The 27,163-nt window shown below is 45.4% G+C and overlaps 1 protein-coding gene across 1 annotated transcript; it reads right to left on the minus strand.

The window, feature by feature from the left end:
- Positions 1-3,701: 3,701 nt before the first annotated feature.
- LOC311307356 (synaptic vesicle 2-related protein-like) lies at positions 3,702-21,892 on the minus strand (the record flags this gene model as incomplete). The annotated part of the gene is made up of 15 exons (XM_084436151.1): positions 3,702-3,947; positions 4,094-4,183; positions 4,367-4,448; positions 4,562-4,673; positions 4,818-4,922; positions 5,006-5,082; positions 5,470-5,543; positions 5,706-5,834; positions 5,968-6,093; positions 6,715-6,778; positions 7,231-7,355; positions 7,758-7,829; positions 8,047-8,145; positions 8,270-8,355; positions 21,748-21,892. The coding sequence occupies 15 exons, from the start codon at positions 21,890-21,892 to the stop codon at positions 3,702-3,704; spliced, it is 1,632 nt and encodes a 543-aa protein (XP_084292277.1).
- Between the last annotated feature and the right edge of the window lie 5,271 nt (positions 21,893-27,163).

Raw genomic sequence — 27,163 nt, forward strand, 5'->3', positions numbered from 1 at the left:
CAGAGCTTGATGGCAACACTGCTGGAGCTGTTGGTCTCACAGGCGATGGCATCAGAGAACTACCTGAAAACCAGAGGATAAAGGGATGAGCAGGAAACTATGGTGCTGGCGGCGTAGTGATTCTGGCATAAGGGGAAGAATCAACTCGACATGAGACATGTCAGACCCTGACCTGGTCTGGCCGGGGTGCTAATCGCTGATGCATGCTGCTTGTGCCTGGACGTCTGAAGGGCTGAAGGGCCTGGGCTCACAGCGCCTTGGCTCAAAGGACCCGGGCGATGAACATCTACTGCCGAGTAGTGAGATGTGAGATGAGCGAATTAGTGAACTGAGTACATGAGTCTTCCGAAAGTCCTGAGTTAACTGTAAGTGTGCAAATATGCATAGACATTTCACCAACACAAACATGCATGGATACCTGCATTGATAACTGGCAGAGCAGGCCTTCCGGCTCTGGCACCTGGCATAGCTGGTCTGGTCTGAGTTCTGCCGACCGGCTGCCTGGGCACTGGAACATATAGTAGAGGTAAATTAGCTCAGATTAGTCAACTCAAGTAGTACTCTTTTGGGACTGTTGAATGCACTTTATTATATTACCTTCGTCACTGGAGTCATAGCGTGTGTTGCGCTGTCTCTTCCTTGTGTCTTGGGAGTTAATCCATTGATGACTGCTGCTCAAACACCTTCGCCAAGGCACTGGCTACTTCATAATGCTCTGTGTGTTCCTCAGCAGAGACAGAGGTTGTCATGGCTCCTCTTGATGTGCTTGTGGAGGTAGATCTGGGAGGTATAGGAGAATGGGCACTCAGAGCAGGAGAACACCCAAGTCTTGCACAACTCTAACATCACAGCTAGGAGAGCGAATGAGAGAGACCATTAAAAAGGATTATCTCACCTGTAGTACAAGTTCAAATATAGAGTGATTATACATCATTGTAGATGAGAGCTTACTCTCAATTGATTCACAATGTTAAATAAAGATTGAATGAATATGTAGCTAGTGGGGGGTTACAACCACACAACTGTGGAGAGAGAATGAGACACTTGGTTCCCTCCTCTACTGGTGTTCATGGCCATGGCCACACACCTGGAATACTCCAACCCTGATTTAAAGGCATAAAAGTGGGGAACACATTCTTGAGACGGTTCCTAAAACTGGAGGGAAAAAAAACGGGAAAATTATCTTCCCTCTCCTCATCACTCACTTCTGCATGGGGCTGAGCTCTACCCTGTCAGCAGTGGCAATACATGGGATAGCGGCTCAGCACACAGGAGAACTGCAGAGAGAGGAAGGAGGAGAGAGAAAACCAACAACAAAAAAGGCAAGAAGGGTTAATAACTGAGCGAATCTTGCAAGTTTGCACTACAGGGAAGCAATTGCTCAATTTCCCTGATATTGTGGCGTCAGTGATGCGTCTTATGAATCTCACATGTCTACCGCTAACATTAACTCAATATCAATATCCCCATTTGTTTATCCCGTCTATGGAAACGTATGTGCATTTGTACTTACGTGTGCCTGCCTTTATTGATGATCAGGTGTTTCTCCACCTAAGGGCTGGCCAGACAGAACCATCAGAGACCATTGGGCTGAGCTGAGGAGAGAGCGACATGTTAGAGTGTATGTGTGCATATGTATATGGTGCTCTTCTGTTAATACTCATGAGGGCATTCAACTGAACAAGACTCACAGAGCCTGTGGTGCTGTCCCAGGACTGCCCCTGGCCACGCCTGTCCCGTCTTAGCGCCTCTTCCTGTCCCGCTCACCTGCTTCTTGCTCAGTTCAAACAAGAACTGGGAGGTTGGCAACAGAGCATGGGAGGGGAGAGAGGGAGAGAGAGAGAGAGTGGGTGGGTGACCCTCTCGTTGGCTGACATGCACACTCCACAGGACCACGTGATTTCTGACATGTTTAGAGGAACAGGGCAACATGTCTACCACCCTTCAAACTCAGTAATTAAATAGATTTTGCAAGACACTATATTAGTAGTCCACATCATGAGTACCTTTATTGCAAAATTTGGATTTGTATGTGAGTGAAAACGTAGTACACAATTCTTTACCCGTTTGACAGAATGAGCAACCATTTCAACAGTTAAGAGTAACATGAAATCCACCAAGATGGCTGCTGTAACCAAATGAGCCAAGATGGCTGCTATAACAAATCCTGCTAGCTAGCCTAGCTCCGTTGTTGGGGCTTCTAGTATTCTGTTAACATTAACTTCGGAAAAATGAATGCCTAAAAACAAACACATACTAACGGTGTCGTGGGTTAATGCGAAATCAATGAGTAAGCTAATTATCGCATTTTATTCCAAGCGATGAAACAGTACGAACGTGCAGGAGCTCGCGCGAGCCTGCTAGACTTGAGAAGACTCCACCATTGCCCGTAATTAGGAAACAATGGCCCACGACAACACTTCATAAAAGTTATAGTGTACACAACTGAAATATTCTCAAGTTGCCAAGCCAACATTATAATTTAAGCTACAATTACACAAAAGCTAAAGTTATAACAATAATTGCGAGAGTAATTTTACATAGGCTACTTAGCTAGCCATGATGTACAGAAAAAGGCTAATCACGTTAGCTGGCTAGCTAGTTAGCTAACATTGGAAAGAGAGCATCTGCATATAGATAATCATTACAAAAGGGTAGCTTGCACATAACGTTGGTGTTTTATCTGGGACGATACCAAAATACATAGTATGTATGTATACATACTAATGTATACATTGAAATTGAGATACTTACAGGATATGTGTTGTCGCGGGGACAAAGACAGCGTGTCTTTCTCAATCGCTTCTGTTTCAAACGGAGCGGAAGTTTCACCCGTCCTCGTTCTTCTTCTTCTTCGCTGGGTTTAGTGGCGGATCGCAAACAACTTTAATGTGCATACCGCCACCTACTGGCACAGAGTGTGTAACTTGTTTGTCTAGTTCTTCAATTGTGTCACCTAAGAAAGTAGCCCAATGCCTTGCATTCTACGTTCACTGCTCAGCGTTCATTGCTCACATTTAGGTTGCAAAATTAGGACTTTATTCATAGGCATATTTTTTATCATTATTTTTATTAGGCCTAGACTGCAAATCTTTAGTGTTAATATTAACTGTAAATGAGAAATTACACACAAAACAGACATGCAGGATTTCTCCTCATTATTACAATTCTGTAACTGTATGACTTCAAAATTTATTTTAAAACCTAAGTAATTTACAAATGTTCTGACCCACTGTGACACATTTCCAATAAAGTCAGATTGGGACTGTGATGTAACCACATTGTCACGTTATTTAATTACATCGTAGTTACGGATTTAAGCAGCAGTGGCGGCTACGTTCCCTTACAGTGTCCTTGAGGACGGCTATTTTGGTTATTTTGCGACTGAAAAGGCAAGTGTCAGCTAGGTGTCAGCTAGGTCCGCTGCTGGTGACGTTGCAAAGTTACCACAATTACACCAATGTGTCCCGTCAGTTTTACGTACTGTGTTAGTAGGGACAGTGCCATGCACGAAGGCAAAAATGATGACAAAGATGAGGTAGACTATTTATTGGTATTTCCCTTAATCCAGACTTTCGTGCAAAATCATCTTTCTTACACTGTATAACTTTAAATGTCCAAAGATGAAGGCTATACATCTTAATGGACTCAGTGGGTCAATTATTGTCTTTTATTTGAAAGACTGAGGCAATCACTTTTTTTCAATTTCTCTCAATGCCTTGTGCCATCCTGTTGTTGTTAATGGCTGTCGTGGACGTGGGTGTTGACGTGGGCTCGGAGCCTCTGGACTGCTGGTTGGTCATCTCCTGTTCCCCAGCGCGGGGGCTGAACTCCTGCAGGCTGCGGCCGGTGGTCTCAATGGGCAGGAGCAGAGATGCTCCTATGGCCAGCACGGAACAGAGGCAGTACACCGACAGGCTCAGAAACACGGATGTTCTCACCAACACCTACGGTATGAACACAATAAGATGGAAAATACAACAGAATACTACGTGCTCATTACTTGAAAATAACAGTAAATTAGTAAAGCACAGAGAAATGTTACACATAGAAAGAGGATCTTTTCTTCACAGAGTGGTCCAGTGTTACACACCTGTGCCACAAAAGGAGTGAAGAGGGCTCCGACCCTGCCCATCCCACTGCTAGAGCCCAGCCCAAGAGCTCTGACTGCTGTGGGGTATACCTGAACAGCCAGGGTGGGGGAAATTACAATACAGCTACATACACCATACACACTATATATACACTGTACAGCCTTATCCTATAACAATAAAAACAACAACAACAATAATAATATTAATAATAAACATTTGAACTTGGATCAAATGTGCTCAAGATTACAAGTAAAGAGTTAAGCTTGCAATACCTCTGGTGTGTAAACATAAGCAACTTGGAATCCCGCAGTGATGAGGGCTCTAGCTATGAAGATGAAGATGATGAGAGCTATCCTGAAGAAAGAACGAAAGAGAGAGAGAGAGAGGGGGGGGGGGGGTGAAGTTCATATAGTCTTGTAGATATACTCCAGAGTGGCAAGAGTGACAAGGTGACCCATAGCACTTACCTCCCAATACAAGCGTACAGGGGTAGAATGGACAGAGCGAACCCGAGGAAGCACAGCGCCATGCTTCTCTTCCTGCCCAGGCGATCAATCACCCACAGGGCTAGAAGGATCCCTGCAGTGGGACGAGCACAAACATGGCTGCTTTGCTGAAGGTAAACATGCTGATGGAGGCTGAGGATCAGGAGAGGAACCGGCCCAGCCAGAGGAGCTTCAATAGTTTCCCTTCCTGGTAACTCTGGTTAAGTTTGTTGTTTACCTGGGAATTCTGCTAATGTGGTCCAGAGAAGGTCTTTGTAATCATCTAACGTTAGGTGTTTGCACTCCAGGTCACAGCTGGGCTCAATCTTGGCACCTTGCGTCACTAGGGGATTGTTCTGTTTTCAGACTTCCAAACTAGACAAGACATGAAACATGATATTTTAAATAAAACTTGCTTTCACTCACCACCGCACACATCCCCCGCTTGGAACAGCTCTGTGGTTAAGAGGACCAGGCCATAGTAGGAGAAGGCGTTCGCAAACCTGGGGCAGAGAGAGATCACACACGGTCTGAACCACTCCTGTTACGTCTGGCACTGTCGTGGCAGTGCTGTGTTCTAGCGTTCCACTCTTACGACAGAGCTGTGTTCTAGCGTTCCACTCTTACGACAGAGCTGTGTTCTAGCGTTCCACTCTTACGACAGAACCATGTTCTAGTATTGCATGTTACATTTGTCATGCTACTACTGACGTCACGTTGTGCGTCCGCTTGCTTGGGAATGTGAGATTCATTAAATGGAGTAAGCTCCAACTATAGCTCATGCCATAGTCTCAATTATTTTACATAACAACTCCTTGAAAGGACTCTGAGACCATCAAACTGGTGATAATTGGACAGGAGGAAAAAACTAATCCTGGTATCTATCTTACCATATAAACCACAGAAGAAGAGTAGTGGTGCGATACTGAGGGGTGAAGAGATCGCTGATCCTTCCGCGGTTTTCCTGCCACACAGAAAAGTAACACAGTTGTTATCATTTCACAGACATCAGTGTGAGCAAGACTTACTAATGTTGAGTAAATGTTTTGCTGGATCTAAGATCTCAGTGACACCACCTTGTACACACCTTGAACAAACACACAGCACACTAGTTTTACTGTCTTACCTGCTTGTTGGCTACCAGCACGCCTAGCGGCATGGTCTTGCCATTGTCAGTGGCGATGCGGTTCAACGTTGACAGAGCTTTCTCCCTGTTTCCTGTCAGCACATCAAAGCGGGCACTCTCAGGCAGCCACTGCATCAGACAGTTCAGGCTGCATTACTTCCTGTTCACTAGCGAGTACAGGCATGTTCAGTGAGCCACGGATGCACCTGAGTGTTTGCCATGAATGATACAGAATGAATAACGATTTGTAAGCAATACTTACATAACTGAGGGCAACAAAGACCGCCAGTGGGGCCGTGGACAGGGCTAGCAGCCAGCGCCAGCCAAGAGTAGGCATTATCCACATGGCCAGAAGGACCTCAGATACAGCACCAAGGGCCCAGAATATCTGAGGGGAGAGCAAAGTTCAGAAGGGGATTATTCTATATACAGTCTGGGCTGCAGCCAAAATCTTTGTCTTTTATGAGATAAAAGAGGAAACCCGCACACTGTCTAAACCTGCACAGATTTTAATAGGTGATAGGGTTAGGGCTAGGTAATGTTTTGGTCATAGACCTTCGTAAGACAAAAATGAATGAGAATCCATACACTGAGACTCCAATCTAAATAGGTTCCGGTTCCAGGGTGTGGTTCTAGGGTGTGGCTTCACGTGAGAAATGGAATTTGCTTAACAAAAATCATCGACTACTCAGTTGATAACAAGTCAATAATCAACTAGTTAAAATAACAGGATTAGAAATTAAACACATGACAAATGAACACAAGTACAGAAAAAAGTACAGAGATTGCAAACAATTTTACATTTCAACTACAAAAAGGGGGGCATTTCAAAATAACAATTAGGGAGGATCAGAGATCAATTAGGTGCACTAACATTTTTCCTTTTTTATACTTTGGATGTATCCCTCTCCTACACACCTGTCTTTGAACCAGATGTGCGAAGTATTTCATTGTTATGACATAAAAAAGGAAAGTCATAGAAAAACACTCTCTGGACACAGCAGGCTACCTCAATCAGTATAATGCAGTTGCCTCTTGACTTCACTGGGAGGAATTCTGAGTACAGGGTCACCCTGAAATAGAAAGGAAGGTATGTACTCTGCTCATTTAAATGTGTCTATGATGATGTTGCAGTGTGTGTGTGTGTGTGTGTGTGTGTGTGTGTGTGTGTTTGTGTGTGTCTGCGTCAGGAACAGGTTCTGTCACTCCAGGATATTAATACACAGTTTTGTTCCTTGTTCTGCTGTTGTTCACAGGTCTAGAGTTACTGACCTAGGAGATTATGTGGGCGTGTTACAATAACACCATGTTCTTCATTCTGTCTGATGGCCTACATTCAACATTTCACAAGATTTGAAACTTGTTGTACAAAGCAGATGTTTTGTCTATTCTTTCCCTTTCAAGCTTCATATTATGTTTGGGTATTACTGTGTTAAATGAAACCCTGTTTGAAAGTGTGTTTGATCCCGGACATGATGCAGCAGTGGAGGCCCCAGCGGTACGGTGGCCTACGAGGTTCACTCACGACTGAGGGGCTCCTCCGATGCCCACGCCCACCAGGCCGCGCAGGACCAGGATCCAGCCGTATGTCGGAGCGAAGGCACACAGCACGCCATAGTACAGGGTCCACACCATACACACCACCAGGCCCTGTTACACACACAAAAGCGTACGAGTGCGCACAACTCCAAATTAAACTGGAGCAGTCACAGGTGCCAGGTCAAGTGCTATAATGAATGAAGGGAAGCAACGGCACTCATGAGATAGACAATGGTCTTCAAAACTTTAATGGGCAGGAATGAACGTTTCAGCCTTAAGCCTTCATCAGCATCCAACGTTCATTCCTGCCCATTAAAGTTTTGAAGACTACTGTCTATCTCATGAGTGCCGTTGCTTCCCTGTTAAACACACACACACACACACACACACACACACAATGTAATAAGTAAGTCCACATAACTATATCCATAACTCAACACATTGAGTGAACAATAACCTTTGCCTCAAGTGCATGTAAAATAAACACATAAATAAATAAATAAATAAACTTACTAGTTTCCTGCCATACTTGTCTGCTATATTCCCCCACGGAGTGGAACTGACCATCATCCCAATGAACACTGCCTGAGAAACATGCAATGCCATTATAAAAGCACAGATCCTAATAATCTACACAGGCTCATCTTGGACAATTTGTAAACAAGTAGTTGAAAGTGCAACTAATATCATGTAATTCGGTTATGAATGTAATGATGTTGTGTGTTCTAGCTCAAGCAACAATATACTAACACTTGAGCCACAGGGGTACCAGAGAGAGAGAGAGAGAGAGAGAGAGACTGACCGACACTATAAATGCCAGTTTATAACTGGGAAGCCTCCATTCACAGTGTAGCTGAGGAGCCAGGATACTGAGGGTCATCATCTCCATAGCATCTGCTGTCTAAAGCCAGCCAATCAGATCAGAGACAACAAGACACCAGAACTACTTTAGTTGACTGGTCACTAGGAGTTAATTACAATCATCAGTCTAGCATAAGAAAAACGACAGTAATGTCCACTCTCACCCATGCCAACCCAGTGAGGACAGAGAGCTTCCATTGGAACATTCCAAAACCAATGGTCTCCACGGCGTCCTCCACGGTGAAGGTATCTGCATGAGAAACATGAGGAGAAAGAAACCACAGGACAACCATGAGAAGAACAACTCTATCCCATCCAAACTCACCCATACACAGCTTTAGTACAACAAAACAAACCACTGAAATATTATGAATATAAATAGTTATTGAGACAATTCATGATGAATTAAGTGCCAGCACAGCATTGATTGGTTGTTGATTTTGCACATGCTGGTGTCCAATTAGAGTTAATTATGCAATGGTAATTGTTAGGGAAGCAATGACATATACTCTTACAAAATCTGCAGTTCTTACCTGAATGAAAGGAGGACTACGAAAACAGTGTTGATGAAGCAATAAACCATGGCATTAGCCAGCTGAACATCTTAAACCATGGCATTAGCGAGCTGAACACCTTATCACTGTCATAGACACTCCAGACCATATCAGTCAAAACTGGCTTCAGTCCATTGACTATCAGGGCTTTTTAGAGAGAAGTCAGGTAATGTTGAACATGACTGTGTTGAAACGTGTTTCTCCACAAACCTTGAGTGGGCAGATCCTGTTCGAAAGGCGCTGAACTGTGGAGCACAAGATCCACAGTCTGAATAGAGGTGGTGGTGTTAACCTCATAATCTGCACACTGGTCCTCATCTGTGTGACGGAGACTATCTGCTCCACCTCTGAATGTTGCCACACTGCAAACAGGACATTTCCAAGAACATGTTTGATTTATAGAACATGCCTGGGAAAACACAACAGAACTTGTGTAACTCTTGAAACTTGAACTTATATGTAACCTGGAACACAAAATGCACATTTTCCTTCCCTGAAACCCCTCCCAGACAGGTGTTTCCTCAAAGACATTCACCTATGTACTTACTGTCGCCCTCATGGAATATGAATACAATACATTCCTGTATAATATGTCTGATTTGGTTACTGTACCTTATTTCAGAATTTCTCCATTGCTGGTAACCTATTGATGTTTTTCCCAGTTTGTTCATGTCGCTGAGGCTGGTGACTGCTACCAACTGACTGCATATTTGAGATGGTTTAAGCTGCTAGAGCATTGATCTCAAGTTACAGTGAGATACCCAATCAGCAAAAAGCCCTTTAGGTGGGCTGGGTGTGGTTAGAGACATTTAGGTGAGGAAAGGGGTGTGGTTAGAGCCATTGTAAATAACTTTAGAAGTGTGTGTTGCAAGGAGAGTAGGCGATGAGTGCGTTTCACTTATGAGTGAGTTTAAACAATTCAACTCGGTTACAGTCTATCTAAGGCAAGTTTATCATCTAACACATATCATTAATGATGTAATCTTGGCCTACCTGCCTGCCTGTCTATCACTCTCTATGTCACTCTGTCTATCACTATCACTCTATGTCTGTCACTCTGTCTATCACTCTATCACTCTCTCTGTCTATCACTCTCTCTGTCTATCACTCTCTCTGTCACTCTCTCTACTATCACTTTGCCCAAAATGAGTGAGGCTGCCCTGATACAAACACTGAGCTATTACCTCCACCCAGCCCTGATACAAACACTGAGCTATTACCTCCACCTAGCCCTGATACAAACACTAAACTATTACCTCACACCAGCCCTGATACAAACACTGAACTATTACCTCCACCCAGCCCTGATACAAACACTGAGCTATTACCTCCACCCAGCCCTGATACAAACACTGAGCTATTACCTCCACCCAGCCCTGATACAAACACTAAACTATTACCTCACACCAGCCCTGATACAAACACTGAACTATTACCTCCACCCAGCCCTGATACAAACACTGAGCTATTACCTCCACCCAGCCCTGATACAAACACTGAGCTATTACCTCCACCCAGCCCTGATACAAACACTGAGCTATTACCTCCACCCAGCCCTGATACAAACACTGAACTATTACCTCCACCTAGCCCTGATACAAACACTGAACTATTACCTCCACCCAGCCCTGATACAAACTCTGAACTATTACCTCCACCCAGCCCTGATACAAACACTGAACTATTACCTCACACTAGCCCTGACACAAACACTGAACTATTACCTCACACCAGCCCTGATACAAACACTGAGCTATTACCTCCACCCAGCCCTGATACAAACACTGAACTATTACCTCACACCAGCCCTGATACAAACACTGAACTATAACCTCACACCAGCCCTGATACAAACACTGAACTATTACCTCCACCCAGCCCTGATACAAACACTGAACTATTACCTCCACCCAGCCCTGATACAAACACTGAGCTATTACCTCCACCCAGCCCTGATACAAACTCTGAACTATTACCTCCACCCAGCCCTGATACAAACACTGAGCTTGCGCCAGCATAATCAGGGGCCGGGCAGCCTCAGCTGCCAGAACTCTTGTATTTGGCAATATATAATATATAAGATATATATCTTCTTCTTCTTCTACTTTTTCTTCTTCTTCTTCCTAGGACGTCTGACTTCCCATACATGAAAAATCACCCAAAATAATTTTATCCCAAAAGCTGTATTTTTGACAGTATTTTGAAAACTGTCGCCTCAAAGTATTGCTGTTCCTACAGGAAAATATATACACAGTATGCATGATTATGTTCTGTTAAAAATATATAATTTGTTGACAGGAAACCAAGAGGTACAAGAGTGGAAGAGGGGACAGGAGGAGAGGACATAGAGATGAGAGGTGAGATACCTGATGTTAGCCAAAGAGACACTACATTAATTAGATCCTGGCAAGTTTAAAAAATAATGTGGATGGATGGATGGATGGATGGGTGGGTATGTGGGTGGGTGTGTGTGTGTTTATAGCTTATGTTTATGTTTTGTTAATTTGTGGACAGGAGATGAAAATGGACACCACAGTGGAGGAGAGGTGACAGGAGGAGACCAGCATGGACAAAAGACAGGAGGAGAGGTGACAGGAGGAGACCAACATGGACACCACAGTGGAAGAGAGGTGACAGGAGGAGACCAACATGGACATCAGAGTGGAGGAGGCCAGGCTGGGAGAGAGGTGACAGGAGGAGCTAGTCTCATGTTTCTAATAGATGGTGTGTTCTCATCAACATTCACTTAAGTTGTGTCCTCTCTGGATGACCTCCACTGCTCTCAGTTAAAGATGATATTAATCCAATATGATGCGTGTTGTTCTTTATAGATCTAGCCTCTTCATTTTGCTCTCAAAGTGCACCAGATTGAAGCACCACAACTAAATGACCTCGGTATTACAAAAATCCTGCGTACAGCCCTGGTCCTGAATGTTTCAGAGGGCAGATGACCTCCTTCTAATCAAGGAGCAGGTGTTCATAACTCTGTCTGCATCACTACACTGTGGTGACATTTTGGTTGTACCGTCTGATCACAACACTGAGTTCTAATCACATTTTTTAACTAAGAGTTCTAATCTAATTTTTTAACCTATCTGTCTACATGTCTGTCTGTCCATCTCTATCTTTCATTGTCTGCCCCTGTTTTATTATTGTATCTGAGGCTTCACGTTTGGTGATGGGACCTCAGTGGGTGAGAACAGACATGCTGAATAGACATAAAGATCTAGGCATGGGCAGCATCTTTCCATCCATTTAAAAATAAATATGTATTATTTTATGCCAACCTACATTCAGTCTAGCCCTAACCCTAACCTCTTAGACTGCAGGAAGTGTCGGCCAGCTGTGTCGTGTCTCCATTCTCAGCGTCAGTACATCGTTTGATGGTTCACCTGGGCCAGTAGACTAAGCAGAGCCTCGACCCAAACAAGGTGTCCTGAATGGTCTCCCAGGTCCGCCTTGAACAACTGAACTGTCAGCCCAGTGTTTGTGTGGTCTACAAGCTATTCAATAAAACCTGGAGAAAATTATCTGTATCTTGTCTTTACACTTACAGCACACATGCTGCACAAATGATAACCTTAATTGTATGACACTTGTTTTGTCAAATGCACAAGGGTATCTCCGACTTGGCAAGACTGTGGATGTGGTGACTAGTCCAGGCCAGTCAGCATGGTATAAGCTGCATACAGGTGAGCGGAAGCTGAAACGCTTGTTCCTTGGCTAGGCCCAAGGCAGCTTGCCAGCAGGGTCAGGCCTGTGCCGGGAGGTCAGTACATTAGAACCCCCTTAGGCGGGCTGTATGTATCCTCGGTTCTCAAACTTATATTTGTGGTATAGAAAGGTAGAACTTGCTTGGTTGATTATGTAAGTGTGTGTGTGTGGGGTGCTGTTGATTTTCCTCCATACATCTCTCAGCCATATGTTTCCCCTATGTGGATTTGAAAACAGTGATGGGGATTAAATTAGGTTGCTAAGAGAACTGCTAGTTACCAGAAGCATTCAAGAACATAACCCGTGCTGGAATACTAGTGTATGAACAAATCAATACAAGTAGAGCACATCTACTGACAGGCTGGTTAAATGACTAGAAGACTGACTTGGGACCTCCACTGAGGACATCCCAGTCCTGGCTATGGATCAGTAGTGATGCTCCCCTCCCCCTGTAGTCCAGGCATTTTATGACATAACCTTGAACAAATTGCAACAGAAATTATTTCAACTGTTGTAGTGTCATACATATGTTCTTTATAACATATCAGTTAGTCCCCCCAAATCCCAGTGGTGGAAAGTAATGAAAAATGCAGATGGAAGGTATGTGACAAATATACCAATTTCCAATTTCCGCCTATGTAAAAGAAAAAGGTTTATGCATGTTTTCTTGTCTGATGTCCACACAACACTGTCCCCAATCAACCAGAAACTATATAGGATGCATCACAGTGCATATACAGAAATATATTTTTAATTCTTTTGGCATTTGGTGAAGAGAAAAGGGGTGAATCTCACACATATTGCAACAGAAAATCTGACGTGTATTAATCAAATAGCTCAAGAGTCTAGAACCCTGGAGAGGACAGTCTACAACCCTGGAGAACAGTCTACAGCCCTGTAGAGAACAGTAGAACCCTGGAGAACAGTCTACAGCCCTGTAGAGAACAGTAGAACCCTGGAGAGGACAGTCTGAGACGTAGAACCGTCCATAGCAGAGCAGCCAGGTGCTAGAGGGTCCACTTCAGATAGGCCTACCTGTGGGAGAAAATCACACGCGCGTGCGGGCGCACACACACACACACACACACACACACACACAATTAGAGGGTCCACTTCAGGAGAGAAGAGAACATGAGCAGGATGATAATAATAATAATAATAATAATAACTTGCATTCATCATCATCATCATCACATGCCGCCTGATGTGAATTTGCACACCCTGATCCTTTACAGCTGCTACATGCAACAGAACACTCAAGGCCATGTTTCTTGCATGTGCACCTCAGGCTGCTGCAGTCTGTCTTGCAGGTGCAACTGAAGACCTTAAGAAGTTCTTGTGGATCTGGTGGTAAGTCCGTCTGGACAGGGACAAGCCTCCCATCATTCTCGTTCCACAACCATTCTTGTGGCAGGAGTTCATCTACAGGTCCCTTCCACTGTTGCACCTGGTAGTACACACGGAGACTCTGGTACTTTGCTGCTGCTGACGTTGGTGGTAGACTCTGTGGCTGTACATGAGAAGTGCTGGTAGCCACCTTCTCACAAAAGCGCTTGTATCTTAGACTGTCAAGTCCCTCCCCAGGCTTCCCATTGTACAGGCACAGCCAAGCATTCTCTCCTGCTGACACAATCTCTGCTCTAGAAGCTGACTATGAGTCAAACACTGTAGCTTGCTGATGGAACTCGCTGCTGGCTCTGAACTTATTGAGGGGAGCTCCTTTCCCAATGCCATAAAGGCAGGACGTAGTGTCACACCCAGCTATAGCATGAATGAAGAGAATGTGAGTGCACACACTGGGACCTAGCTGCTGCTTGACGGACATGATGTTACAGATGCGTGGCTTCATGCTTTTCTTGGGCTCAAGTTTGAAGAAGAGGTCATGGGAGTTGAGGTTGGGGTGGTAGATGAGGAGGACGAGCAGATTTGTATCATGTCACAAGAATGGTTGTGGAACGAGAATGATGGGAGGCTTGTCCCTGTCCAGACGGACTTACCACCAGATCCACAAGAACTTCTTAAGATCATCAGATGCACCTGCAAGACAGACTGCAGCAGCCTCAGGTGCACATGCAAGAAACATGGCCTTGAGTGTTCTGTTGCATGTAGCAGCTGTAAAGGATCAGGGTGTGCAAATTCACATCAGGCGGCATGTGATGATGTAGATGAGGATGAAGGCAAGTTATTATTATTATTATTATTATCATCCTGCTCATGTTCTCTTCTCTCCTGAAGTGGACCCTCTAATCGTGTGTGTGTGTGTGTGTGCGCGCACGCGTGTGTGATTTTCTCCCACAGGTATCTGAAGTGGACCCTCTAGCACCTGGCTGCTCTGCTATGGACGGTTCTACATCTCAGACTGTCCTCTCCAGGGTTCTACTGTTCTCTACAGGGCTGTAGACTGTTCTCCAGGGTTCTACTGTTCTCTACAGGGCTGTAGACTGTTCTCCAGGGTTGTAGACTCTCCTCTCCAGGGTTCTAGACTCTTGAGCTATTTGATTAATACACGTCAGATTTTCTGTTGCAATATGTGTGAGATTCACTCCTTTTCTCTTCACCAAATGCCAATAGAATTAAAAATATATTTCTGTATATGCACTGTGATGCATCCTATATAGTTTCTGGTTGATTGGGGACAGTGCTGTGTGGACATCAGACAAGAAAACATGCATAAACCTTTTTCTTTTACATAGGCGAAAATTGGAAATTGGTATATTTGTCACATACCTTCCATCTGCATTTTTCATTACTTTCCCCCACTGGGATTTTGGGGGACTTTTGATATGTTATAAAGAACATATGTATGACACTAAAACAGTTGAAATAATTTCTGTTGCAATTTTTTCCATATTGACCCCTTTTGTCTCATAAAATGCCTGGACTATTGGGCTAGTGTAGGCCATTGCTAGCCTCTACCCACAAGCCTCCATTACATTGATCATAAGCCTACTAAGAGAATACCAAGCGGAGTCTTGGTAAGGCTTTTATCATCATGATTTATTAAGTCTTTCAAGCTACATGATTTGCATTAAAAATATAATCTCTCTCACACACAGTCATGTAATCCAGTCAATCTAACTCCATAACAAATTGCATTAGGCCTACGTAACTAGCAAGCTAACTATAGCAAACGAAGTCAATGTAGATAGCTAGAGAACTAGCAAACGAAGTCAATGTAAATAGCTAGAGAACTAGCTATAGCGTCATTTCCACCACGCCCTTAGAGAAAGGCGATTCGCCAAATAAAAAGTGATTGACAACCGTTTCAGGCGAAATTAGTTTTTGATTGACAAGACGATTGTCAGCCTCTGATTGGTCAAAGTAAAAATTGATTGACAGTTGACCCGCCCCCTCGAAGTCTCCGGCCTGCAGAGATCCACAAACAGGCGGCCAGCTAATTGAAATAAATGTAGGGCTAGATTTAAATAGATTTAAGCTTCTTTTTTGCTTAAGACCCAACGATACCCCTTATTTAATACACTCCCACAAGCGCTCCATTAAATAGGAGCGCTTAAAAGGCTGGTCGGATAACAACCGATAGCAACCGATGTCACTCAGCGCTCAGTCGTTAATTGTCCACGTTTTCGATAGAGACGGATAGGCATTATTGGTGATATTAAATAAGGGTTATCGCTCTTTGTGAATCATTCATATTCAAGGGCGTTTTGTTATTTTGAAGACTTCTCATAGGCTAGCAGTAGGATTTGAAAGCAGCCCAAGACAGAGGCGCGCTGCGCTCCTGACCCCCGAGTGCACAGCCCATGATCCGATGAGAGAGAGGGAGGGAAGAGAGAGATAGGGTGGAGGCGGGGAGAGATGAATGGGTGAATGAGAGGCCTTTGTAAGGCGCTTTGGATAAAAGCGTTATACGTTAATGCACTCCATTTACCATCTGATCAACTATGAGTTGATGGAATGAGAAAGAGGGGGGAATGGGTGAATTAATTGGAGTGTGACGCCCTCTAGTGGTGAGAATTGTGAGTCACATACTGAGAACCTGGGTCAAGTACACACACTGTACATTTGACTTGAGGTGCGTTAGATTTATCTCTGAGTTTGCACTTTTGAGGCCCAAGTATGAGAGAGCTAACCGTCTTTTATCCATATCTGGGCAACATAACCCAGACCTCCCGGAGTCCGATAGATACCCCTGTGTCTGCTGTGGATGTCGTTGCATTTAGTTAACACACACACACACATACGTACACACAGACATACACCAGCCCATTTCCGGCTTTAGGCCTGGGCCATAGCAAACACACACCAGTATTTGCCATGTCTCTCCTATGATGCTTTTTTAGCCTCTCTTACTCTGAAATGTAATTTAATGTAATTTATTGCTTTATAAATGTTCTTAGCCGGTAGACAAACATATTCCTGGAGCTTGCTCGATCGCCTTGTTGAGAGGGGTCAGGGAAGAATTTTTACAGCTCACTTATCTGGCCCCCGGGTGATTACTGTTTTTTTGCTTCCCTCTGGAATATGTAGAGAGTGGGTCGTATGCCCACCTCCCTTGTTCTCTGTAAAGCGCATTGTGTTGCCTCTGGGTATGAAATGCGCTCTACAAATAAAGCTATGATTGATTGATTGATTGATTGATTGATTGATTGATTGATTACGCATGAAAGAAACCTGAGACAACTTTAAAGGTTATGTACATTTATACAGTTTCACAAATACAGTACGTCATTAACAGTAATGTCACATGACACACAGACATTCAGATATGGAGCAACATAGAACCATTTGGGGGGAGTCACTATAGGAGCAAAAACACTCTTCTCTTGTACATAGATAAGTACTTTATACATAATGTATACATACAAAATATATTCCAAACGTGTCACCATATCACAATAGCCTGGACAAAACAAATAAAAACAGTTTGGTACAAAATCTCATTAGCAAAAAATAATAATAGGTGAATTCTATCTATGGAGTGATTGCTTTTACAAAGAGAAGTGGAACACTACAAAAATACCGATGCAGATATACTGTACAATGCAGATTCTCAACCTCTGTTTCTGCGTTCGTCTGACTACCTCCACTACCAACAACGACACAAAGCTATGCTCCTGAGGTCTTTGGCCTTTGACCTTTCTGGATTGTTCACCCTAAAAGGAGGTGAGAGTTAGGATGATCAGTAGGGAGTGTTGCAAACACTGACCCTATCATTACGGTAACTGGCACATCCACAGAGTTGCTTTTGAGGCTGAGTTGAAGGAGTAGATGTTGTTTTTTTGCTTCCCTCTGGAATATGTAGAGAGTGGGTCATATGCCCACCTCCCTTGTTCTCTGTAAAGCGCATTGTGTTGCCTCTGTGTATGAAATGCGCTATACAAATAAAGCTTTGATTGATTGATTGATGTTAGCAGGGTGAAGCAGAAGCAGTAGATGTTAGAGGGTGAAGCAGTAGATGTTAGGGGGTGAAGCAGTAGATGTAAAGTTTGAAGCATTAGATGTTAGAGGGCGAAGCAGTAGATGTTAGCAGGGTGAAGCAGTAGATGTAAAGGTTGAAGCAGTAGATGTTAGAGGGCGAAGCAGTAGATGTTAGCAGGGTGAAGCAGTAGATGTAAAGGTTGAAGCAGTAGATGTTAGAGGGCGAAGCAGTAGATGTTAGCAGGGTGAAGCAGTAGATGTAAGGGGGTGAAGCAGTAGATGTTCGAGGGTGAAGCAGTAGATGTTCGAGGGTGAAGCAGTAGATGTTCGAGGGTGAAGCAGTAGATGTTGGAGGCTGAAGCAGTAGATGTTAGAGGGTGAAGCAGTAGATGTTCGAGGGTGAAGCAGTAGATGTTCGAGGGTGAAGCAGTAGATGTTCGAAGGTGAAGCAGTAGATGTAAAGGTTGAAGCAGTAGATGTTAGCAGTATACGTTAGCAGGGTGAAGGAACTCATCCTGTTCGTCTTTGGTTTGTAATTTCTGGATTGTTCGACCTCACCAGAGAGCTCCAGGTGAGAGTTTGGGGTGGAGGGGGAGGAGCTTGAGGGGGAGGAGCTTGAGAAGCTTGGTAGTAACGTATCCTTCTACACTCCTGTCTTTGCCTGTTGTTGGGTACAAGTAGGTCATGTGATTCTAAGATGTCCTTAATTGTTTTTCAGTTTGTGTGTATGGGAGGTAGGATGGGACCAGGCAGCATACCTACAGTACGTACCTACCTACCCATCTACCTACCTACCTAGTCACCTACCTACCTACCCATCTACCTACCTACCTAGTCACCTACCTACCTACCCATCTACCTACCTACCTAGTCACCTACCTACCTACCTTCCCATCTACAGTACCTACCTACCTACCCACCAACCCATCTACCTACCTACCTACCTACCTACCTACCAACCCATCTACCTACCTACCTAGTCACCTACCTACCTACCTACCTACCCATCTAAAGTATCTACCTACCTACCTACCTACCTACCTACCTACCTATCCATCTACCTACCTACCTAGTCACCTACCTACCTACCTACCCATCTAAAGTATCTACCTACCTACCTACCTACCTACCTATCCATCTACTTACCTACCTACCTACCTACCAACCCATCTACCTACCTACCTAGTCACCTACCTACCTACCCATCTACAGTACCTACCTACCTACCCACCAACCCATCTACCTACCTACCTACCTACCAACCCATCTACTTACCTACCTAGTCATCTACCGACCTACCTACCCATCTAAAGTATCTACCTACCTACCTACCTACCGCCCTACCATCCATCTACCTACCTACCTACCTAGTCACCTACCTACCTACCCATCTACAGTACCTACCTACCTACCTAACCATCTACCTACCTACCCACCCCCCCACTTAGCTACCCACCCCCCTACCTACCTACCTACCCAACTATCTACCTAGCTACCTTTCTACCCACCTACCTACCTACCTACCCATCTACCTACCTATTTTCCTACCCACCTACCTATTTACCTACCTAGCTAACTACCTACCCACCTATATACCTACCTACCCAACTCCCTACCTACCTACCTACCTACCTACCTCTCTACCTACTTACCTACCTACCTACCCACCTACCTACCTACCCATCTACCTACCTACCTACCTACCTATCTACCTCTTTACCGACCTACCTATCCACCTAACTACCTCTCTAACTACCTACCTACCTACCTACCTATCCACCTAACTACCTCTCTAACTACCTACCTACCTATCCACCTAACTACCTCTCTAACTACCTACTTACCTACCTACCTACCTATCCACCTAACTACCTCTCTAACTACCTACCTACCTAGCCACCTAACTACCTACGGCGGCTTTAATTTGATTTTTATTACACATTTTATTCCACAAAGTCTCTTAGTCCAGGCAGCTCACTGAGCATAGCCGTGGGATGGGCACTGATTAACGCGCATCAGTATACAGTGGAGATAGAACCCAAACACAGGCAGAGAATGTTCAGAGACTTTATTCATGAATGAAATCAGTACAAGCACAAGACATAATAACAAGTAACCCCAAACTGAACAAACCTAATTTTGAGGCCAATGGGGTAGATGGTGATGGTCTAGATGACACTTCTTCACACACCCTGGTCCAGCATACCAGAGTTTAGTTCATCAGCACTGTAGCCAGGGTCCTTCCTCAGACATGTGGTTGGTAGGTGGGTGGTTGGGTAGATTGGTGTTGGTCAGTCTGTCATTGTGGTGTTATTTGTTATGTATTGCCTTGAATGTCTTGTTTTTGTTCAGTGGCTAGTGTTGGGGGGAACTGGAACATTTGCCACTTTACAACACATCGTGTAACATATACCACTTTCCCAGCACACCACTAGACGCCATGGGGGTGGATAAGGTACTAGCGGGGCTGTCTCCTCTAACGGTCTTGGTCATCGCAAATGGTGGAGGAGGAGGAATAGGGGGGCGTGGTTGTGGAGTAGGGGGAAGAGGAGGAGGAGTAGGGGGGCGTGGTGGTGGAGTAGGGGGAAGAGGAGGAGGAGTAGGGGGGCGTGGTTGTGGAGTAGGGGGAAGAGGAGGAGGAGTAGGGGGGCGTGGTTGTGGAGTAGGGGGAGGAGGAAGAGGAGTAGGGGGGCGTGGTTGTGGAGTAGGGGGAAGAGGAGGAGGAGTAGGGGGGCGTGGTTGTGGAGTAGGGGGAAGAGGAGGAGGAGTAGGGGGGCGTGGTTGTGGAGTAGGGGGAGGAGGAAGAGGAGTAGGGGGGCGTGGTGGTGGAGTAGGGGGAAGAGGAGGAGGAGTAGGGGGGCGTGGTTGTGGAGTAGGGGGAAGAGGAGGAGGAGTAGGGGGGCGTAGTTGTGGAGTAGGGGGAGGAGGAGGAGTAGTAGGGGGGCGTGGTGGTGGTGGAGTAGGGGGAAGAGGAGAGACAGATGGAGCTGTGATAGAAGGGACTGCGTCAGACAGGGCTGTGTCAGGTGTCCTCTTCATCAGAGAGTCCAAGGTGGAAGAGGTCGCCCCTTGACAGATTTCTTCCCAATTCTTACGAATGAGCCTCCGACGCTGAGAGAGCTCCAGATCTTGTCTCCAGTGGCACTCGGGTGATCGTGGAACATCGGAGTCAGATTGTCCCTTTACCAGCACACCACTAGACGCCATGGGGCTGGATAAGGCGCTAGCGGGGCTGTCAACTCTACTGGTCCTGGTCATGGAAAGTGGTCGACTGACAGATGGAGCTGTGTCAGATGGAGCTGTGTCAGCAGCCCTCTTAACCATAGAGTCCGAGGTGGAAATGGCCGACCCTTGTTAGACTCCCTCCCACTTCTTGCGAAAAACCCTCCGACGCTGAGAGAGCTCCAGATCTCGCCTCCAGTGGCGCTCGGGTGATCGTGGAACGTCCTGGTCAGATTGTCCCTTTACCAGCACACCACTAGACGCCATGGGGGTGGATAAGGCGCTAGCGGGGCTGTCAACTCTAACGGTCTTGGTCATCGCGAATGGTGGTCTGACAGATGGAGCTGTGATAGAAGGGACTGGGTCAGATGGACCTGTGACAGACGGGGCTGTGTAAGGTGTCCTCTTCATCAGAGAGTCCGAAGTGGAAGTGTTCGTCCCTTGACAGACGTCTTCCCACTTCTCGCGAAAGAGTCTCTGACGCAGAGAGAGCTCCGGACCTCGCCTCCAGTGGGCCTCGGGCGATCGTGGAACGTCCTGGTCAGATTGTCCCTTTACCAGCACACCACTAGACGCCATGGGGGTGGATAAGGCGCTAGCGGGGCTGTCAACTCTACTGATCCTGGTCATGGAAAGTGGTCGACTGACAGATGGAGCTGTGTCAGATGGAGCTGTGTCAAATGGACCGGTGACAGACAGTGCTGTGTCATATGGAGCTGTGACAGCTGCCCTGTTCACCAGAGAGTCTGAGCTCTTGCAACAGAGCCTCTGACAGCGAGGCAGCACCAGACGCTCCCTGTCGGCCTTGGCTGAGAGAGGAACGTTCAGCTCTGATTTGCCCTTTGAACTTTTGCCCTTGCATGTTGGAAAGGGCTTGGCGACGCCGCCAGGTGGCACGGGAGCGAAGCCTCTGCTCATCTCAGACACCGGGTCTTGTCCACAGCCCCCCGGATCATAGGAGTCAGAACCTGAATCGTATTGTCCTCGACAGTCCCAATGGCGCTCATGCATCTGCATTAGCACTTCCAGATGGTCAGGGCAGCTGTCGACTGTCACACTGTCCCTCTGGGCCCTTTTGAGATACAACAAAATAAAATAAACTAAAATGACTTTTGATGATTTCAGTACACTTGTACAATCAAAATGCATCATACCACACATTTTACACATAAACACACACATCTCACACATGCATGCACACACGCACGCACAAACAAACACACCCACACACACACACACACACACACGGTTGGATACACTGAAAAAAACATTATCAACTTACCAATCAATGTCTTCAAGGTTTTCATCCTAATTTATAAAGGAAATACAAGATGGTATTTAGGCTCAATTTAGGTCATTAAGGCTTCACAAAGACAGAACAGCTTCTGTAATTGTTTGAATTGTAAATGATTAAAGTACAATGCAACTTTGATTACCAACCTTAATGTTTCTGTGGCGATTTCTCCATTGATCTAAGAGCCAATAAAAGATCAGGTTCACAGAGAGAGCGAACAAAACTGCCATGCAGACGAATGTCAGATCAAGATCCAACGGGGTTGTCTGAGAGGGCGTCGCCTTATAAGGACCATGGTGTACATGTCCACACGGCACCCTCTCTCGGGTTTTAAAAACATTAGTTATTCCACTAACAAACATATTGGCAAAGATACATCTTTAGCAACATGTTCTTCTCATCGCAAACACCGCACTGAGGCTTGTCCACTTGTTACAGCAGGATATGTACCTTGCCGCTGTGACGTGTACACGTTACGCCGTAGTGCCCGTGATGTCACAGAGCGGATAGAACACTGTGATTGGACGGCTAGTCCAGATATGTACCTTGCCGCTGTGACGTGTGCACGTTACGCCGTAGTGCCCGTGATGTCACAGAGCGGATAGAACACTGTGACTTGACGGCTAGTCCAGGCGGCTATAATTGAAATAAATGTAGGGCTAGATTTAAATAGATTTAAGCTATTTTCTTTTTGCTTAAGACCCAACGATACCCCTTATTTAATACACTCCGACATTCAGAATTAAATAGGAGCGCTGGTCAGATAACAACAGATAGCATAGTGTCCGTAGTGATGTCACTCAGCTCTGCAGTCGTTAATTATCCATGTTTTCGATAGAGATGGATAGGCATTATTGGCGATATTAAATAAGGGTAATCCTTCTCTATGAATCATTCATATTCAAGGGCGTTTTGTTATTTTGAAGACTATACTCGTAGGCCAGTAGGATTTGAAAGGAGCCCACGATACTTTAAACTTTATGCGGGTTGGATCATACAACTGCCGCGGGCTACGCCTGGGCAACAACGCAGGAGACAGAGCCCGACGTATAGTAGTTGACAACCTGCTGAAAAACTGTGATATTTTATGTTTACAAGAAACTTTCTTATCTAAACAGGACTTGGGAAATTTGAACTCTTTTAATGACAATTTCCATGGGGCTGGTGAGTCCACTACTGACCTATCTATGGGGATAGTGAGAGGAAGGATAGCAGGGGGCGTGGCCAGGTATCTCTGCAGGTCCGGAGACTTCGAGGGGGCGGGTCAACTGTCAATCAATTTCTACTTTGGCCAATCAGAGGCTGACAATCGTCTTGTCAATCAAAAACTCATTTCGCCTGAAACGGTTGTCAATCACTTTTTATTTGCCGAATCGCCTTTCTCTTAGGAGAAGGGGTGTGAGACGCAAAGCTAATTTGTCATTAATAAGTGTCAGCTGCGGACGATCAAGCGAACATATTGGACGTCTTTCGAGGTAAGGGAGATTGACACAACCCTATTAACACACGCAGGTTGCGCAAACGTTCTACATACGGCCGCTATAGGTGACGATTCATCTGCGCCGCGTGCGGAAATTACGCGGCCTTTACGGAAACGCGAGATCTGCCGATTAGTAGACACTACGTTAGAACGACACGTCATTCCGAATTTGCGGCCGCGTGCAAAGAACGCACGTGATCACGTGGGCAGGAACCTCCGTTATAAACTCACTTGGTTGACACTAGATTTACAGGTATTTATATGACTTGGTCTGCACGTCTTTTTCGCACGGTGCAAATATGGTGCGGCTGCGTGCAAAAAACGTGGGCAGGAACTTCCGTAATAAACTCACTTGGCTGACACTAGATTTACAGGTATTTATATGACTTGGTCTGCACGTCTTTTTCGCACGGTGCAAATATGGTCACTTACTGACCACTGGCTATATTTAGCATTTGCAGTACCACTGGCTATATTTAGCATTTACCAGTACAAAAACGAACTAGTGCTGCGAGCAGCAGTGAGCGGGCCCTCGCACCCCACGCGGGTCGGGGTGTGGCGCCGTTAAAGGGTGTGCTATTTCGGTGTCCAGTACTGACAGAAACTTCCTGTCACCAGTAGGTGGCGCTCTAAGCGTGACTCAATACCGACGCATAGATGTGTTCAGGACAGTACCTTGATGAAGCGTGAGAAATGTTGTGTAAATCGGACAAAGTATGTAGGAGTTATGAGGACTTCCTGTTTCACCAGTAGGTGGCGCTGTAAGTGTGACTCAATACCGACACATAGATGGGTTCAGAAGGTCACCTTCATGAAGCATCAGCAATTTGGTGCAAATCGGATGATGTATGCAGGAGTTATGAGGACTTCCTGTTTCACCAATAGGTGGCGCTATACGTATGACGCAATACTGACACATAGATGTGTTCAGGACAGAACCGTCATGAAGCGTGAGCTATATCGGACAAATTGGATAATGTATGGAGGAGTTATGAGGACTTCCTGTTTCACCAATAGGTGGCGCTATAAGTATGACGCAATACTGACACATAGATGTGTTCAGGACAGAACCGTCATGAAGCGTGAGATATATCGGACAAATTGGATAATGTATGTAGGAGTTATGAGGACTTCGTGTTTTATGGCGAAATGTCAAACTTTGGCGGGGCGCCACGGCAAGGGTGTTTGGTGAAAACTCAATTTTTTTGATAACTTTTGATCACAAAGGTCTTAAGATGAAGCTGACCCGATATGAAGTTGATCGGATGAAATCTGTAGGAGGAGTTCGTCGAAGTACAAGGCATGGAAATGGTCAAAACAAGGACAAAATGGCACATTAAGAGCAAAATGGCGGACTTCCTGTTGCATGTTGGGTATAGCTCCAAGAGACATTTAAGTGTGGCTCGATGAAATACATATGCCCACCGAATTTCGTTTGCCTACATCAAACTGAAAGGTGGGGCTCGCCATTTTAAACTTTCCACGGGGCGCTCTTGAGCCGTTTTGCCACACCCATTTCCGTCACCCTTGAATTATCAAATTTTTCACCGGGACTGACGTATCTGCAAAGTTTCATCCGTTTTCATCGATGTTCAGGCCGCCTAAAAGGCATTTGTTTGGAGTAAAGAAGGAGAAGGAGAAGAAGGAGAAGAATAATAATCCTTCGAGTTTCAATAGGGCCTCGCACCGCCAGTGCTCGGGCCCTAATTAATGCTATATGGGGATATAGCAGCAAGCATTATGATACAAACCAATATAAGACTGAACACCATTAACAGTTTAGAACATTTTATTACACAAAGTACATTACAAATTAAAAGTATACATATTTACAAGGATGAGGTTTACGGTCTGTCACATTACGCATAGCCAGAAAAGCAAAAAAAAGCATGTACAAGCTCTGGCTAGCAACCCATTATCTGACAATTGCAAAAGTTCTAAAAACAAAAATGAAACAGTGCGCATTCTGTGGCAGGCAGACCGGGAACAGACCGTTGTATCCCACAAAAAAAAGGTTAAAATTTACAAAAACTATTTACAAAAAAGGCATCCATCCTGGCAGGCTGGAAAGGCAGGTTTAGGGAGACGGGCTGGGGGTCACCCACATCTGAATCGAGGGTCTGGGCAGAAGAGGTCATCCTCATCTGAATACTCCACTGTGGTCAGGGCTGGAGCTGCGGTCAGGGGCTGGGCTGGGGAGGTCAGCTGGGCTGGAGCAGATGCCTAAGGACATAATGAAATGGCTGTAAAGCAAGTCGCATACGTTCATTGGAAGCATGCCATGTCACTGGATACGAGAAAATTAACTGCCTGACATCACATACCTTTTTGCATCGAGCAGGGGCATGTTTCAGCATCTCCTGCAGCTGGGCAGACACCTCCGTCACAGTGGTGCTTGGCTTACAGGCCATAACTGCACCTTTTAACCAAAAAGGGAATGGTTTCAATGCACATGGCATGAAGCAAAGACAATGTATTATTTTGCGAAAATATGAACAATCCCTTACGTAATATGACATTGTAGAGGGTCATATTCTTCAGAGGCTTCTTCCCCCTCTTCCCATGGACGCTGTAGACACACCACACTCTGTGTATGGCAATGGCTGACAGCACCCGCCGGACCACATCTGGCAGATCTTTGCCGCCAATGGAACTCAGATATCGTGTCTGCAAAACATAAAGACAATCATTTACTTTTACATTTCCTTAACACTTCCCTGCAAAAATAAGGAACAAAGTTCTGCCCTGAAGTTACTCACCATCTTCCTTTGATGATCCTTGTCCTTCAGCTGCTCCTCCAAGACCAGCAGCTCCTCCTCCGTTTTAGCAGGGTGCAGGTCATCCAGTACTGCTCCCCGATAGCTGTCTGCAGACTCGCCGGACAGTCTCTGCTCCAGCCTCATCATTGTCTGTGCCATCTCCCTCAGACTCTGCATGACGCTGGAGAACTGCTGACACATCATCCTCTGGAAGTCTGGATATTAAACACAGATGTGGCTATAAGTAATTGTACGGTCCCATAATGGATATTCAGCTCAAAGTATATCCCTACATGCAGCATGAAGTAGTTCACAAAATTCAGCATACCAGCATCTGCAGAGCTTGATGGCAACACTGCTGGAGCTGTTGGTCTCACAGGCGATGGCATCAGAGAACTACCTGAAAACCAGAGGATAAAGGGATGAGCAGGAAACTATGGTGCTGGCGGCGTAGTGATTCTGGCATAAGGGGAAGAATCAACTCGACATGAGACATGTCAGACCCTGACCTGGTCTGGCCGGGGTGCTAATCGCTGATGCATGCTGCTCGTGCCTGGACGTCTGAAGGGCCTGGGCTCACAGCGCCTTGGCTCAAAGGACCCGGGCGATGAACATCTACTGCCGAGTAGTGAGATGTGAGATGAGCGAATTAGTGA

Source organism: Borostomias antarcticus (genome assembly GCF_949987555.1).
Source record: "Borostomias antarcticus genome assembly, chromosome: 3".
NCBI lineage: Eukaryota > Metazoa > Chordata > Actinopteri > Stomiiformes > Stomiidae > Borostomias > Borostomias antarcticus.